The 18463-nt window shown below is 33.3% G+C and overlaps 1 protein-coding gene across 3 annotated transcripts in view; it reads left to right on the forward strand.

Annotated features, from left to right (window-relative positions):
* The window catches only part of TRPM7 (transient receptor potential cation channel subfamily M member 7), a 102950-nt gene that overhangs the window by 61139 nt on the left and 23348 nt on the right, over positions 1-18463 (forward strand). For all 3 annotated transcript variants that reach the window (XR_014059107.1, XM_081508297.1, XM_081508296.1), the window contains exons 20-27: positions 654-782; positions 2389-2667; positions 7082-7256; positions 10787-10913; positions 11970-12154; positions 12809-12941; positions 13636-14351; positions 16359-16426. Coding sequence is in view for 2 of the 3 variants with exons in the window: in XM_081508297.1 (XP_081364423.1) it covers positions 654-782; positions 2389-2667; positions 7082-7256; positions 10787-10913; positions 11970-12154; positions 12809-12941; positions 13636-14351; positions 16359-16426 (1812 nt within the window). In the remaining variant the exon portion in view is untranslated. The remainder of the gene's footprint in view (positions 1-653; positions 783-2388; positions 2668-7081; positions 7257-10786; positions 10914-11969; positions 12155-12808; positions 12942-13635; positions 14352-16358; positions 16427-18463) is intronic.

Consider the following 18463-nt stretch of genomic DNA (forward strand, 5'->3'; position numbering starts at 1 on the left):
AAGAAAATTCTCAGCCACAATTGTTCAGGGGTCAAAGAATCTGGGTTTCCCTCTGAAATAAAATGAAATGATTCTTCAGAAATTATTTTACATTGTTCCTTATTATCTCCTTATAATTTTTCTTGTTAAGAGTCTGAAAGGTGAGATGTTCTTTTACCTAGGAAGAATGCTTTTCATTTTTGTTTCCATTTCTTGGGATTCAGCCTCAGTGACCAGGAGCTAAGAAAATACCAGTTGTCTTTCTTAGGAGTACTACTTGGTTGGGAGAAGAAGGAGCCAGGTAGTATGCATTTCTGAATGATGGTGATGAAGTTCTATAGTAAGTTTAAAATGTTATGGTACTTTAGGTATAAGTGAAATTATGTGGACTATACTGAGAACATAAACGTGCCATTATAAAATTCTTCCTGTGGGAAGTACTAAAAAGTTAACTAAAGTCTAGAATAATACATTTATACCTTGGGGACCATTTCCAATGTCTGCATGGAAAAAGAGTTACCTCTGAAACTTTTCTAATGATTAAACCTGGGAGATACTTCACAGGGACTAGTTTAGTCTCTTTTTGTGTGTATGTTTAGAAATTTTCATAGTAAATTACATTTTATCATCAATTTTATTCATATCTTGTATTTTGTTTTGTTTTTTTTGACTAGTTGGCATACTTAGGATTTCTGATGCTTTATACATTTGTGGTTCTTGTACAAATGGAACGATTACCTTCAGTTCAAGAATGGATTGTTATTGCTTATATTTTTACCTATGCTATTGAGAAAGTCCGTGAGGTATGTCTTTAGTTTTTCCTACCAGTAACTTAGTTTGTAATTGGAGGGTGTTTTGTTTGTTTTGGTATGTGTATGGGTATGTGTAGGTGTTATTCATAATTTCAGTAGGTGATGATATTATTAAAGTGTAGAATGTTTGGTTTTGCTATTCTAAAAGTGATGAGCAAAGAATAGAGATTAGTGTGTTGTTAACTTTGTCCTAATTACAAAGATAGTGATTGTCTCAAAAAGTAGATTTGATTTTTATTTCCTCAACATTCATATTTATGATCTTTGCCACTCTCAAAAAGTTTTAAATATACTAGCCAATCAGGTAGGTAAATTATAAGCAGTTTCTTATTTTACACTCCTCTAAAGTATCCTGTGGACTTACCAGGTGGCACAGTGGTAAAGAATTCTCCTGCCAGTGCAGGGTTGGGAAGATTCCCTGGAGTAGGAAATGGTAGCCTACTTGAGTATTCTTGCCTGTAAAATCACGTGGACAGAGAGCCTGGTGGGCTACACAGCCCATGGAGTCACAAAGAGTCAGTCTGAGCGACTGAGCAAAGTATACTATATTGCCCATTGAATTGTCATTTAGATTTAGATCCCCGTGTCTGTCAGAGTTTTCAATGTAAAATTACAAATTTTCTAATACCCTGACATTGGGGGGAAAAAAGTTTTAAAAATCTTTTTACAACATTCTGTTTAAACTGATACCTATATATATGTTGTTTTATAACACACTTATTTAAATACATCAGAATTATTTCGTGTCTCTGTGCTTTACATTTAGAGAACACATGAAATTGCAAAAATAGAAGGCATTGTACTTCCTTCCCACTTAGGTATTGTAGGACTTGATCTTGTTAAATAACTTACTATGCATTTTAAATTCCTTTGAGTGCCATGGCCACTATATTTATGAAATCTATTGTTTACTAATATGTTTAAAGAAATTAAGTTGTTAAATGGTAAAAGCAGGTTGCAAAGAATTATTTTAAATGTATATTCATAAAACAGCTCTGCAAGAATTCATTAGATAATAATAAAAGTGGTTGCCTCTAGTGGGAAGGGGGATCAGTTGGCTAGGGGAGAAGAATGGGAGACTTTTCAAATTTATGATTCACTATGATTTTGAAACTGTAAATGTATTGCCATTTCCCACATAAATTTTTTTTTTTTAATTTACATCAAAGAGAAGAGCTAAGTATAGCAGTTTAAACCATTGAGTTGTTTACTTTCTGGAAATAAGGCACTTTTGGAAGATCCTGCTTGAATGTCCTGCTGTTGTTTCAGTGAAAAATAAAACAACTTTTCAAAAATATCTCACATTCCAAGCCTAGGGATCTTTGTTCTAATCCAGAATTTACAGTGTCTTAATTGGATGACCGTGGTTGAACAGGTTATTTATCTGTGGGTCTTTCTTCCCCCCATACACAGAAAATGAGGATAAGAAATATGCCTCTGATATCTTACTGAATTGTTTTGGTGATCAGATACCAAGACAGTCAAAAATGCTTTGAAATATTAAAAGATATATAAAATTTTATTGTGCTATTATAATTTAATTCTGGTATATGTTTTAATAGGAAGAAATTGATTGTTATTATTTTTTAACCTTTAGATTTTTATGTCTGAAGCTGGAAAAATAAGCCAGAAGATTAAAGTGTGGTTTAGTGATTACTTCAATATCAGTGATACAATTGCCATAATTTCTTTCTTCATTGGATTTGGACTAAGATTTGGAGCAAAATGGAACTTTGAGAATGCATATGATAATCATGTTTTTGTGGCTGGAAGATTAATTTACTGTCTTAACATAATATTTTGGTATGTGCGTTTGCTAGATTTTCTAGCTGTAAATCAACAGGCAGGACCTTATGTAATGATGATTGGAAAAATGGTAAGTTGAGAGGTGTCTGATAATACTCATGGGTTTATTGGTATTTTTTCTTAGAATCATAAGAATGTTACTAATACAGTTTTACTTGAATCAGAGAATAGATGGTTCATGTTTATTTGCCTTGTATTCGAAATAAACCATTTCTTAGGATATTAACTTTTGAAGAAACTGTTTAATAGGATACGGTTACAAAATCTTATTTGTTTTATCTTGAAATACTTTAATTTTTAAATGTTAGGACTATTTGAAAAAAATATGAATTTGCCAGGTCTAATCTATGAATTTCTTTTCATCTTTACTGCTACCACACTAATCCAATCTGTCATCATCTGGTACCAGCAATATTCTAGTAATCTGTTTACTCATAAGCTCTCTGGCCTGTCTTCAATCTTTATAATAGCTAGAGTAATATTTCAAAATGCCAGTCTGAACATGTTACTTCTCATTCTTAAAAAAGTGTTTTTTTTGATGATTTTGCATTACTCCTAGAATCAGTGTACTTAATGAAACGCGTAAACCCTGCCCAGTTTGACTACTAGGTTTCCTTCCTTTTCTTCCTCTCTCTCTCCCTTCCTTCCCTCCCTTTAAATTTTGAAATAATTACAGATTTACATGCAGTTGTAAGAAATAAGACAGAGCAGTTCTGTGTACTCTTTACTTTGTTTCCACCAGTAGTAACATTTCCTTGTTTTCTTTCTGAACCTTACCCTTAACCATTTTTGACCTCTTGCCTATGCTCTAGTCACACATGCCTTTGTCTTTTTTCTCTAACAGAGCTCCTACCAGAGAACCAAGAATAGCTCTTTTTTTTTCTGTGTAAAACGGTCATCCTGATCTACACTCATATCCTTAGGTTTTTTGAGTAATTAGTTTTATTCTTCAGATCTTGACTGTAACGTGATTTTTTTATCAGGGAGAATTTTTTGTCTTTTTCAACTGGATGAAGTTTATTAACTGTATAATTTTGTGGCACTGATGTTCTTTCCTTCAGAATATTTACCTGTGTCTAACTTTATTTTAAACTACATTTTTATTGGATTATTTACATTCTCCTCTAGACTTTAAATTCACTGGAGTAGGAACTTTGGTGTTGGTCACCTTTGTATCTATAGTTCTTATCACAGTCCCTGTCACATAGTAGAATCTCCTTACTAAATATTTGTTGTTTGGATGGATAAAGCCATTTCAGGTAGGAAAAAAAACAATGTAAAAATAGTGAACATTAATTGTACTTTTATAGGTTGGTTCTTAAGATTTTTTCGCTGATTTTTATATCCTTAGCAGATTATGCGTTTAAAAAACAGTAAAAATTCAACAAGTAGTTTTTGATGTTTATTATATTCTCACTGCTATGCAAGACAGTACAACAGGTATTAGGATATTGTCCCTGAACTTTGTGAAATCACATTTTTCTTTTTTGACTTTATGAGTCCTGTCATTGTTTTTTTTTTTTTTCCTGTCATTGTTTTTAACAGTTACATAATCTAGCTTGAGGAGCCTGTCCTACATAAGGGATTTTAGGAAATATGAGATATTAGTAAACTATCAATGTGGTTGATTGATTAAGTTAATGAGTAGGGGATATAGGGATTCATGGAAAGAGAAAAGTCTGTGAAGGTTTTTCTTATAAAGTAATGGAATGTGAACTAATCTTCAAAAGCTTGAGATAGATGGCAATAAAAAGGAGCAGCCTGTCTGAAACTTCTTTTATGATAAGGTACAGTTTGTTAGCACATTGGATAGAAGAGAGGGCATAGCTTCGAGTATATAGAACATTGAAAAGTAGGACTTTAGAGAAGAAAAATACAGGGAAACCATTGAAGAATTTTCTCCCTAAATTTTGATTTTTCTTTACCATAAAAAAAGTATGGTGACATTTTTCTGTCTTTCCTTATCATTTTGGAGTTACTTTTCAGTGTGTGGATGTTGAAAGCAGGTAAGTCAGGTTGTTTGTTATGATGATTTTTTTGTTGTTGTTGTTATTATGATGATTTTTAACCAGAGAGTTAGTCTGAAGAAGTCTTGCAAGGATTTGTCATGTGTAACTCCAATTCACCACACTAATCTTGTCCCTTATTAATGTACTTTGCAAGATAATGGTCACTAAACAAATACCATCATGGTTTATATCTTTACATAACTGTTTCTTCCTATCTTTACTGATCCAGACTATTTTTAAAATTTATAACCAGAACGTCTAATCATTTCCTGATATAATATGCCCACTATTTTGCTCTTTCTCAGAGACTTAACCAACTGGCAGATTCTGTTTTTTAAATATAGATGTCAGATTTAATGTGCAGTTTTTTATGCATTGAACTGAAAAAATCTAAAATGTATTGGGCCTACTCCTGCCATAAATAGCTTTCAGATTTTAGTGGTGTAAAAGACAGACTTTGTTATGCTTCTGTTGCTTTTGTGAAAGTAACTTCTTTCCTTGTTCTAAAATTACTATTCAGAATTTTAGCAAGAGCAGACAGACTACCCTCCAGAGATATTCAGTGATAACAGTTTGATGTAAACCTTTCCATTCTTCAAGACCTATATAGGGAAAAAAAGACATGTATATGAATACATGTGTTTATTTGTGTTAAATTTCACAAATGGGCTTATATATTATGCTTTTTCTCAATTCTTTTAAAATATCTACCCCCTTTATAAAAATCTGTTCCTGGAATGTTTGAAACCTTTTTCCTTAATCTTGGAAGATTGGTCTTCTCGATTAAATTTATCTTCTAAGTAACCCTTCTAAGTAATCCAATACAGGATTACCTGCATTGCTTCGCATTACGAAAACAAAATTTTTACAGTTTTTGAATATAGAGTTTTATTATTATATTTGCTTTTTCACACTATACTTTTTCCCGCTAGGAGAGTGTATCCAGCTCTCCCCAGTTAAAAATTACTAGTTTACTATTTGTTACATTAAAGGAGTACTCACTACTCATCATTTTGCATTATTTCATGAAGTAGTGGTATTTCCAGGAAAAGCAGGCGAGTTAAGATTGTCAAATAGGCTTCACATGAAAAGGTATGAGGTCCAGAGACTTCTGAATCAACAGCCAATACACCTTGTATAATTTTAGAATATTTCAGGTTTGGGTTTTGATTTGGGCATTTTCTTTAATTACAGATATATATTTGGATTTCAAATTATAGCAAATGCCATGAATAATGTTTTGATGAATTATTTGCGTTTTAAAATCTTTTATCCCAAGATTTTGTTTATTGAAAGCATACACTTTCTTAATAGTGCTCTTAAATGATCAACTAAGATATTATTTAACTATTTTATAAGTAAAAAAACTGAATCTTGGGAGAGTGTATTAGGATTCTTGGATTGCAAGTTACAGGGACTCTGATTTAATTTTAAAAGGAAATCTGTTAGCAGATCTAACAATTTTAAAGCTAAAGGATCAAGACTAAATGATTATATTTAAGTAAGTGTTTTATAATTTCTGCATCTATTCTAGATTTACTGTCCTCTTTACTTTTCACAGCCTCACCTTCCATTTCTACTTTCACTGTATATTTGTTCAAAACATATGAAAATGTTACAATAACTTATTTTAGGTTGATTTATTACTGCAATTATTGTTAGATTAAAATACAGATTTATACATGTAGTCTCTTGAATGGGATTTTCCCCTTAGATTATTTTCTATGGATGAATATTACTACATATTGCTAGAGTGAGACTACATTCACTTTTTTGTATGTAAGTGCTGAATACATGTACACATAATAAGTGGATAGAAATTAAAGTTTTCTTATTGCATTTCACTTAATTATTTGAATTCCTGAGTAATGATGTCAAAATTTACATTGTGATTTAGCAATAAAAATTGTTTTTTAATGATTTATTGTGTGATAGCTCAGTTTGGCTCTTTTTAATTTTGTTGAAGTTAAATAATTGCAAACTACCTGAGTTGCAAAAGGGTTTGTTAACCAGATATGGGGATCAGTTCTCTTTTAGACACACATACTGATAATTCAGTTTGTTGTTGTATTTACCTCTTGGAAGGTTTTTGCAGCCCAGAAGACAAGGCATCATGATAGAGTTCAGGATGGAAGAACATTAACGGAAATTGATTCCTTGCATCTGCCCATTATGTCTATACTTCTTTAAAAGGCTTCATGGACATGAGATAGGCAGACTCCGGGTTGAGCCTGTGTTATGGTTCAATATATAGAAAATGCCTGTGACTTGCCTGATGTCGCAGATCAGTTTTTATATAATTTCCTTTATGTTCAGGTTATATATATTGATAAGATTTCCTGAATGCTACTGCTAGGAATAAAAAGAAACTCAAAGATTCGAATTATCTATTGGAATATTAGAAACGCTTTTTTAAGATGAAGAATTGTTTGTGTAAATCTCCATGTATTTTATCAGTGTTCATTTTTTTAACAGGTGGCCAATATGTTCTACATTGTAGTGATTATGGCTCTTGTATTACTTAGTTTTGGTGTTCCCAGAAAGGCAATACTTTATCCTCGCGAAGCACCATCTTGGACTCTTGCTAAAGATATAGTTTTTCATCCATACTGGATGATTTTTGGTGAAGTTTATGCCTATGAAATTGATGGTAAGGATTTAATGTGTACGAATTTATCTTATGTTAAAGTCAGAATTGCATTATAGTAATACCGTGTATTTTCACAAATTAAGATGTTACAACCTTAGCCTTCCCACAATACATTAGTTAATCTCAGAGGAAACATAAACATTAATTGAAAAAAGTATTTTAGATTATTTTTTTTAGTTGCAAATAATGGAATTTAGCCTAAACTGGTTTACACAATAAGGAGATATATTAACTCACATAACAGAAAGTGCTAGAGTGCCTTTGTGATTGGTTAACTGATAGCTAAGGACACCTGTTCTTTTTCATCCCAGTGCTCTGTAATCAGTGTCTGATTCAAAAAGGGTTTCCTTTACAATTGTAAGACTCTCTCACTAGCAACAGGAGGAAAGAGACACTGTTTTCCATAGTTCTCTCCAAGGGAAAATGTCCCATTTCCAAGATGCTCCCTATTGAACCTGTATTTTTATCTCATTAGCTCAAATTGGCTTCAGGTTACCTATGTCTAAACAAGGCAAGCATAACGGAATTGATTAGTTGATTGTATCAGTATATACTATTGAATTTTAAAATTCACCTTTCAATACATTCTCTGCATAAGGTTATTCTATTGTTTTAAAGAGGCAAGTGGGCCTTAGGAAGCATTACTATGAACAAAGCTAGTGAAGGTGATGAAATTCCAGCTGAGCTATTTCAAATCCTAAAAGATGATGCTGTTAATGTGCTGCACTCAATATGCCAGCAAATTTGGAAAACTCAGCAGTGGCCACAGTTTTCATTCCAGTCCCAAAGATGGGCAATGTCAAAGAATGTTCAAAATACCTCACAATTGCACTTATGTTATGCTTGCGAGGTAATGCTCAAATCCTTCAAGCTAGGCTTCAACAGCATGTGAACCAAGAACTTGCAGATATACAGACTGCATTTTAAAAAGGCAGAGAAACTAGAGATCAAATTGCCAACATCTGTTGGGTCATAGAAAAAGCAACAGAATTCCAGAAAGATACCTTGTTTCATTGACTATGCTAAAGCCTTTGACTCTGTGGATCACAACAAAATGGAAAATTCTTAAAGAGGTGGGAATACCAGACCACCTTACCTGCCTTCTGAGAAATCTGTATGCAGGTCAAGAAGCAACAGTTAGAACTGGACATGGAACAACGGACTGGTTCAAGATTGGGGAAGGAGTACGTCAAGGCTGTATATTGTCACCCAGCTTATTTAACTTATATGCAGAGTACATCATGCAAAATGCTGGGCTGGATGAAGCACAAGTAGAATCAAAATTGCCAGGAGAAATATCAATAATCTCAGATATGCAGATGACACCATTCTAATGCCAGAAAGCTAAGAGGAACTAAAGAGCCTCTTGATGAGGGTGAAAGAGAAGAATGAAAAAGCTGGCTTAAAACTCAACATTCAAAAAACTAAGATCAGAGTATCCGGTCCCATCGCTTCATGGCAAATAGATGGGGAAACAATGGAAATGGTGACAAACTTTATTTTCTTGTGTTCCAAAATCACTGCAGATGGTGACTGCAGCCATGAAGTTAAAAGATGCTTGCTTCTGAAGGAAAAGCTATAATGAACCTAGACAGCAAATTGAAAAGCAGAGACATAACTTTGCAGACAAAAGTTAAAGGTCTGTGTAGTTAAAGCTATCGTTTTTCCAGTACTGATGTACAGGTATGAGAGTTGGACCCTAAGGAAGGCTGAGTGCTGAAGAATCGATGCTTTCAAATTGCAATGTTGGAGAAGACTCTTGAGAGTCCCTTGGCCAGGAAGGAAATCAAACCAGTCAATTCTAAAGGAAATGAACCCTGAATATTCATTGAAAGGACTGATGCTGAAGCTGACGCTCCAGTACTTTGGCCACCTGATGCAAACAGCTGACTCACTGTAAAAGACCCTGATACTGGGCAAGTTTAAGGGCAGGAGGAGAAGGGGGTGACAGGATGAGATGGTTGGATGGCATCACTGACTCAGTGGACTTGAGTTTGAGCAACTCCGGGAGGTAGTGAAGGTCAGGGAAGCCTGGCATGCTGCAGTCCATGGTTTTGCAGAGTCGGACGCAACTGAGCAGCTGAACGAGAAGACAACTTGAGAACATAGGTGATAATGCAAACTTTCAGGGATTTCTTCTGACCTCTGCATTGAGTTACAGAATCTTATTTTTGTTCGTTTGCTTGTGTTCTGTCTTACTCTTTCTCTTCCATCTTACTTTACTCCTCCCTTTCCTTATTCCTGTGTTGCTCTTTACCCACCTATTTATAGGTGATTGGAACAGGGGATGGTCACATAGTGGTCACCAGTTGTTATCAGATGTTGATTAAAACAGGTTTTACCAGCCTGATAAAATTTTGTGTTTAATGGTTTCCTTTTTGGTTTCTTTTCCAGGTTTTTATTGTCTGCTCTTTTTCTGATGTGGTTCTAGTTTAGTTATAAAGCATTAGATAAAGTTTTTTAGTCTCCTGCATTCTCTTTCTTGGGTATTTGCTTCATCAAACTAATCTGAATAGAATAGAAATAGATTCGAAGATTTTTTTAAGAGTGAAAGGACAATATGCATCAGTTTGCCTATAAAACCATTTATTTGAAAGGAATGATACAGCCATGATGAGAATTTCAGTGGTGTATATTTTTAAAATGCATACAAGCACTTCCCTGGCAGTCCAGTTAAGACAGCCCTCCCACTGCAGGAGCGATAGGTTCGATCCTTGGTCAGGAAACTGAGATCCTGCATGCTGCAAGATGAGGCCAAATTAAATAAGTAAAATGCTTAGAAAGTACCAGGTGCTAAGTGTATTATAAATATTTGTATAAAACTTGTCACTGATTGATGATTTAATTTTAATCCTTGCCATACTTGAATTTATTTTACCTTATTCCTCATAACTCTGTGGTGGGTATTAAAGCTCTTGGTTTCCTTAATCCAGGTATGTTATAGCTTCAGAAACATTCCAGGTGGAGGCAATAAAAAGCAAGGAATTAAAATCTAATCATTGTGTACTTGGGGGAGCCTGGTGGGCTGCCGTCTATGGGGTCGCACAGAGTCGGACACGACTGACGCGACTTAGCAGCAGCAGCAGCATTGTGTACTTAAGAGACACTTTAACCATTCCTTCAACCCTGTTTTGTGGCATGATAAACTAAACTCAGTAGTCTTCATGTTTGTAAATGTACTATGAGTTTATCATACTCTTTTATCATTCAGTTATTTTTTTATAGAATGTGTGGCTGAATCTCAGAATTTTATTCTCCTTAATGCTCCTCTGGCTAAATCCTACCTTGAAGGGTAGACATAATATGGAAATATACTTCCTGTGTGGAATAGAGTGGTAAAATAGTACCCGCATCCCTCACAGAATTCTTCTGTGTTTATATGGCTGCCTGCCCAGAAACTTTTGCTAGAATCTGTGAAACAGATTTATACATAATCAAAGCTTCCTTCAAACAAGTGTACACCAATACTGACTAGAAGCAGGTAACTGCTAAACTACTGTGTTTTAATTCTTTTTTCTCTCTCTCTAAAGTTTGTGCAAATGATTCCACTATCTCTCATATCTGTGGTCCTGGGACATGGTTGACTCCATTTCTTCAAGCAGTCTACCTCTTTGTACAGTATATCATTATGGTCAATCTTCTCATTGCATTTTTCAAGTAAGAATTTTACTCAGCTGCTTATTGTAATGAGATCATTTAATATACAGTTTTCTTTTTGAAGGAACTATACAAAATTTTAAATATGATGATTATATTGAGGCTTAAACTACTGAAAACTATTTCTGACAATTATAAATAAAATCAAATCAGTTCTAAGTTTGAGACTCTAGCTTTCAGCATTCCATTCTTTTATAAATTTAATATTTATTTGGAATTTATTACTCAGTGGTCAGGGAATACATGTTCAATATACAAAACAGAAAGGAAAATAGAAAATTCTAAAGTGATCCCATTCTTAATATTTTGATGTACATCTTTATCTTTTATGAACATATATGAACCATTTTTTTTCTTTGAAAAACAATGTTCTTATAGTTTTGTGTTCTGTTTTTAAGTAAGCAATACATGAATATTTCCTACATTAATAAATACTCCTCTCCAGTTTTTAATGGCTGCCTAGTATTCCATGATATAGACCATGATTTTTAAGCCAGTATGTTTTATTGCCCCATTTGATTGTTTATCATTTTTTCTTCCCCAAAATCACATTGTGGTTAAATTTTTGATCAGTCCTTATATATTTCCTTAGAGTGTTTTCCTGAAAGTAGAACTATTCAGTATATTTATATTTTGGGCTTCTTGCACATAAGTCAAAATCTGCCTGTTTTCCCAAATCTTTGCTAATAGTAGGTGTTATCTTTTTGATGGTTGCTTGTTTTAGAGCACATAAGAGTCTTATTTTTATTTGCAGTTAGTGTGTTACTTCAGATTGAATATTTTCTTATGTTTTTGTAATTTATATACCATTTTAAAAGCTTAAAATCATATTTTCTGCCTATTTTTTTTGTTGGTTTGTAATTAAGACCCTCAACAATATCAATATGTTTATGTTTTTGCTGCATATGTTTTTTCCAGTTTCTCATTTGCCTTTTAGCCTTTTTTATATTGGGATACTCCTTTGAATCCTTGTTTAGAACATAATTGCAGTAAAATTTTAGTACTTCAGACTTTAAAATGTGCTTACCTAAGTGTGTTTATTCTTTGTTATTTAAGCAATGTGTATTTGCAAGTGAAGGCAATTTCCAATATTGTATGGAAGTACCAGCGTTATCATTTTATTATGGCTTATCACGAGAAACCAGTTCTGCCTCCACCACTTATCGTTCTCAGTCATATAGTTTCTCTTTTTTGCTTCATATGTAAAAGAAGGAAAAAAGATAAGACTTCAGATGGACCAAGTAAGTAAAGTATATTAAGGCAAATGTTTTTATCACATGCCAGTATTATACCAAAAGCTAACTATTAATTTTATTCAGATGAATTAATTGGTTAATGTTATTGTAAAGGCTTTTAGATTTGCCTAAGCAAAAAATATTTTTAAGTGCAATATGGTTATCTATAAAAGTAAATTTAGTATTAAACTTGCTTTTTGATATGGCATCTCAATTTAGTTTTCTTAAAATGCTAATATAAACCATAACACTTGCTATCCTACAAACCATTTTGACTGCTACATAAATAACACTTTTAGTATATTTTGTACACTACATGAGATGTAGTCAAACTCTGCCTAAAATTTTACAGTGACTTTTTATTCTACCAATTTTGTTTTTAAATTCTTCTACCTGACTATGTGAGGGAGAGGTGAGAGAGATAGATGACAAAGGGTGTTTCACAGGAAAAAGAAATTAGAAAAGGAGGAAATACCAGAAACTCTTCTGCTGACATCACACTGTGAGTGAAGAAAAAAGTAGAAATGACTTGTCTGTGGCTTCAGAAACAGTTAAGTTTTTTAGCAAGAAAACAGTTGCAGATGATTTACATAATCTTATGAACTCTTTAGCTAAAGTTTATCTTGATGTCTTCATTTTTTTTTCCTTTTCCCTCCATAGAGCTTTTTTTAACAGAAGAAGATCAAAAGAAACTTCATGATTTTGAAGAGCAGTGTGTTGAGATGTATTTTAATGAAAAAGATGACAAATTTCATTCTGGGAGTGAAGAAAGAATTCGTGTCACTTTTGAAAGGTTCAGAAACTCTTTAATTATAACTGATTTTATGTCAGAGTGGGTTCTGTTAGTTATGTCTCTCTTAAATAGTCATTGTGCAATTTGTGTTTGTCAAACAAGTAAGTTTAGTAATGGTTTTACATTATATATTGGGAGACAGATCAGTTGTTCACTTCATGTAAGTAAGTCAGTCTGTCAATGTTTTTGGACCCTTGTTACAGGGGGCAGGAAAGAGTTAATATTCTTTACTAGTTGGTGGAGAAAACATAATTATTTAAAATAATAGTAATTTTTTAACTAATTATGTCTTAATTATTATGTCTTTAATTATTTAAAACATTTGTTTCTTTCCATTAGCTTTGCTACATTCTAAAAGTATATGGTGTTTGTGTAGTTACAGTAATGGTAATAGTAGTTCTATGTATATGTAGCTGAATACTCTTGTGTTACTCTGATGTGGGAATAAATAGCCTGTGGCACAAAAGCGTGTTTTGAAATCTTGTATTTTTATTACAGTAGGATTAGCACTAGATTTTTCTTAAATATAAGGTATGCCTTGTTATAAATGAATAATTGTACAAGATTTTATATCTTACCTTGTTTGAGTGCATGTATAATTTCTTTTTACCAATATCATTTATTAAGATTACAGAAATAATTTCTAAACCATTAATTTTTTAACATTTGTAAAATGCCTGTGTTTCCATTACAGAGTGGAACAGATGTGCATTCAGGTTAAAGAAGTTGGAGATCGTGTCAACTATATCAAAAGATCATTACAATCATTAGATTCTCAAATTGGCCATTTGCAAGATCTTTCAGCCCTGACTGTAGATACGTTAAAAACACTCACTGCCCAGAAAGCTTCAGAAGCTAGCAAAGTTCACAATGAGATCACACGCGAATTGAGCATTTCCAAACACTTAGCTCAAAACCTTATTGATGATGGTCCTATAAGACCTTCTGTATGGAAAAAGCACAGTGTTGTAAATACAGTTAGTTCCTCTCTTCCTCAAGGTGGTCTTGAAAGTAATAATCCTTTTCTTTGTAATGTTTTTATGAAAGATGAAAAAGATTCCCAATGTAACATATTTGGTCAGGATTTACCTGTAATACCCCAGAGAAAAGAATTCAATTTTCCAGAGGCTGGTTCCTCTTGCAGTGCCTTATTCCCAAGTGCTGTCTCTCCTCCAGAACTGCGACAGAGAATACATGGAGTAGAAACCTTAAAAATGTTTAGTAAAAATAAAAAACCAGGCAATTCATCTAACAGTATACCACATCTGTCATCCCCACCAACCAAATTTTTTGTTAGTACACCATCTCAGCCAAGTTGTAAAGGCCACTTGGAAACTGTAACCAAAGATCAAGAAACTGTTTGTTCCAAAGCTGCAGAGGGAGATAACATAGAATTTGGAGCATTTGTAGGTAAGTTTGTAAAAACTGATATTTGTTCATCAACAGTATTTTTTTAAATTATGATTATCACTATAAAAATAAATTGCCAATTTATAAAATTATGTAATTGTGTGACAAGTGGACTATCTTTTCATAGAGTATAGTCCTGAAGCTTATGAAGGAATCAGAAGTAGGGGAAAAGAGGTTGAATTGGGCTGTAATAGTTATATTAGCACATACCTCTTTGGTGCAACTTACTATGATAATGATTGTGTGGAAAACTTATTTGTACTCTGTCTTTTGAACTTGAGGATAATCTCTTAATAATCAACTTTCATTGAAAGAACTTGAGTGATTTGTAAGTTTCAAATACAAAGGGAAAGAGGCTAAAAGTAACTGGAAAAGAACAGTATTTTATAAATAGGATGACCATATAGTTTTTCATTCAAACTAGTACACCTTTGAGAATGAAAGGTTATATTACTAATATTTACATTAGGACTACAGGGAAAGCCAAGATTCTGCTTGAAAAATGAGTATTTATGGCCAACCCATTTATGTACCCAGAGGGGAGCATTTCAGAAAGGAATGATTCAGTCTTACACCTCACCTCAAATAAAATCAGGACTGAAAATATGTATCTTTTGGCAGTGATAACATATCAGTGACCTTGGTGAAAACTGTTTTGGTGAAGAAAGTGATGGAGGGAGAAGCCAGATTATAGTGAAATATAGTGTGAATGGGAGGAAAGTAAAGTACCAGTGGAAAGGGGGCTGCTCAAAAACTTGGCAGTTAAGGCAAGAAGAAAGAAATAATATTTTGGTTTGTATGTTTAAGGCTTTATTTGTTTTGTTTTTGATGATATTTTGCTATTGAAATATTGATGTTATGCCATGTGAAAGGAAAAGGTGAATAGAGGATGCTTTATAGAGCTAACCAGATCCCAGATATGTGTAGAATGTAGTGTTTTAACAGCCTTCCTCTTAGATTATTAAAGATAAAAGTATTTAAGAAAGAATTCTTAGAAAACAACTTGAGTTGTTTGTGGACATAACCAGAGTGTTCCAAGGATTGAAGAAGGCCCTCTCTCTCTTTGGGTTTGAATTTTTCCATCAGGTGGCTTCTTAGCCTTCTCTTTAACACTATATGTGGCTTCCCAGCCTAGGAATTTACCTAGGCACGGAACATATATAGAGATCATTCAGAGAATATGTTACATCTATGTGAAGTCTCCACATTAGGGCCAACCCCATGGTTTATCTAGGTACTGAGCATGCTGATCTTTACTGCTAGACTGAGTTCACTGTGGTTTATAGAGACAATTTTTCCTACATTAAATATATCCCATTTCATTTTTAAAAAACACATTTTAGTCTATTTGTTAATATATTGCCACTGGGATGGATATGTGTAGATACAGATATCCTTATGTTTGATGTCTGTATTTATATGTAATATGCATGTGTCAAATGTATAATAAACACCTTAATATATAATGATCTTTTATTGATAATAAAAGCTTCCCTGGTGACTTAGACGGTAAATCTGCCTGCAGTGCAGAGACCTGTGTTTGGTCCCTGGGTTGGGAAGATCCTCTGGAGAAGGGAATGCAACCCACTTCAATGTTATTGCCTGGAAATTCTGTGGAGAGAGGAGCCTGGCAGACTACAGTCCATGAGGTCGCAAAGAGTCAGACACGACTGAGCGACTGACTGATACACACACACACACACACACTCTCTCTCTCTCTGATAATAAAATGATTGTTCCCTCCTTCTTTTAAATTTTAAGCAGTTCACTTCATATCACTTGTGGGACTCTTAGGATCCTATTACTGTAAACTGAACAATTCATGTTCTCCAACCTTTTAACAAGTATTTTCACTATCAGGAAAGCTACAGAAAACTGCAGAGCCATCAAGACTACTTATAACACAACGTAAATCATGTGTTTGAATAGACTAGGCAATCAGATTATTTTGATAGATAAAATAAACAAGTACTTCTTGTTGTAATCTTTCTCCCTTCTTCTTTTAAGGACATAGAGATAGCATGGATTTACAAAGGTTTAAAGAAACATCAAACAAGATAAAAGAAATGTTATCTGTAAGTAAATCCTTACAGCAGTGCAATTTATTTGGTTGGTTTGGGGCTTAGTTCAAAAAAGAATTAAACATGTTTTTCAGTAAAAACACAGGTTTAGCAGAGACCATCCATCATCATCATGATCAGAAATACTTTAAACTCAGCAGACATATTTGTTTTCCTCCTGTGTTTCCTGCCTCTGTTAATAATGTCAGCATTCTAGTTTACCAGGGCAAACTTGCACTCTTACTTCTCCCTTCCAGTCAACAGCCAAATCTAACTGGTTTTGCTTCCTAAATGTTTTTTTAGTACTTCTGCTTCTCTCGATCGTTAGTGATAGTTACCCTGACTTAGGCTGTTATTCTCTAACTTTTACTTCATTGAACTCTTAATATATCTTAAACAAGGTGTTACAGCAGCAGTTGAAAGAATTTATCACCACACTCTGATGGCATCATTTTGCTGTAATGAAGTACTTGGTTTATATGGGAAGTCATTTAGGATAAATGGACATTTCCTAGTGGGAAACAGTAAATGTTAGGGTTTCCCCACCGATTGCACCTTTTAACAGTGACCCTAGTAAATGAGCTTAAAGCCGAAGTATGCTGGAAATTTTTAAGTGTGCAGATAACTTCCTGCTAAAAACAAAAAGAAATAAGCTTCTGTGAGTGGCAAGAAAAGTGGTGGCTATGTTTTCAGTTTAACAATTTTGAGTAATCTACCTAGAGAAAAAGAACTATGCTAATAAAATAATGAGTTCTAGCTCATATTGGTCAGAGACTTTGAATTCTTAAACATTTGTGGGCTACATCCCTTTGAAAATCTAATAAAAGCTTTAGATCCACTCCAGGAAAAAATGCACATATATGTTCCTGCTTTTAAGGTATAGAGTTTTACAGATACCTGAAGCTCACTCATCAGTCCCATACTGGAATTTCTGTCAAACATGATTCTATAAAATTGATGTGTCACTGCATCAAAGAGTATATCAAGGAAAGGACTTAAGCAAAACAAAAACTGAACTGGTTCCAAAAGAAGCAACTAAAATCAGAAAGGAAATAAGAGTTGCTTTGTGGCAAAAGGAAGGTTAACACTTTTTGTTGGCTAAGTAAATCAGCTGTAATGTGAAGAATGTGACGCATCATAGATAGAAAAGTTTAATTTTCTTGAGATACATTAGATTTGTTAATGAAAGTAATAGTTTATTTTGGTAGTAACATTTTAAAACCCATTGTTTCTGAGGGGTGGTAGAGGTTTGGAAATATTTTAAAGTACATAATAATGTGACCTGTTTATAGTTAAACAAAATGAATATATCAGCTCACCCTCATTAGTTTAATGAAATTCATTAGTTCACCTGGAAAAATGAATAGGTAAAAAGAAGAAAATGAGGGGGAATTAGTTGTTAGATACGAAAATACCTATATAGGTGGTACAGTTGAAACATGAATATTTAGTGAAACATTTTGATGCCATTGAAATAACTCTTCTACAAATTAGAATTTAATAAGGGTAAAATTAGAAACCAGTGAGAAAAGGAATGCTTTGTCAGTAAGCACACAAATTGGACAACTGGGTGGAAATTTGGAAACATCTGTTTCATATCACTTTATAAGCTCAATGAATTCCAGATTTAATATAAAAATTCAAATCATAAAAAACCCTAAGAAAATAGAAATATTAAGTCAGTAAGTCAGGAAGGCTTTTTAAACAAATATTAAGGGAAAGATATAGAGAGATGAGTACTTAAAAATATGAAGCATAGATAAATCTTAAAAAATAGAAATTTGACAAATAATGATCAGATAAATCTTTGATATACAAATAGCTTATACAGATCAATAAGAAAGCTACCAAAAATCCTCCAAATAAATTTCCCCTCCATTCCTTTACCGTCCAAATGGTTGTTATCACTTTTAATTTTAGTGTAAAATAGTAGTTTTTTTCTTTTTTAGTTTAACTGACAATGTTTTATTATTTTCCAAATTGTTTCCTATTTTTTCCCCAGCTTTTTTATGACCTTGTATTACTGTGAAAAAGGATTCATTCAGGTGGATT

This window comes from Giraffa tippelskirchi, chromosome 7, assembly GCF_054371585.1.
Source record: "Giraffa tippelskirchi isolate mGirTip1 chromosome 7, T2T-mGirTip1v1.2.pri, whole genome shotgun sequence".
Classification (NCBI taxonomy): domain Eukaryota; kingdom Metazoa; phylum Chordata; class Mammalia; order Artiodactyla; family Giraffidae; genus Giraffa; species Giraffa tippelskirchi.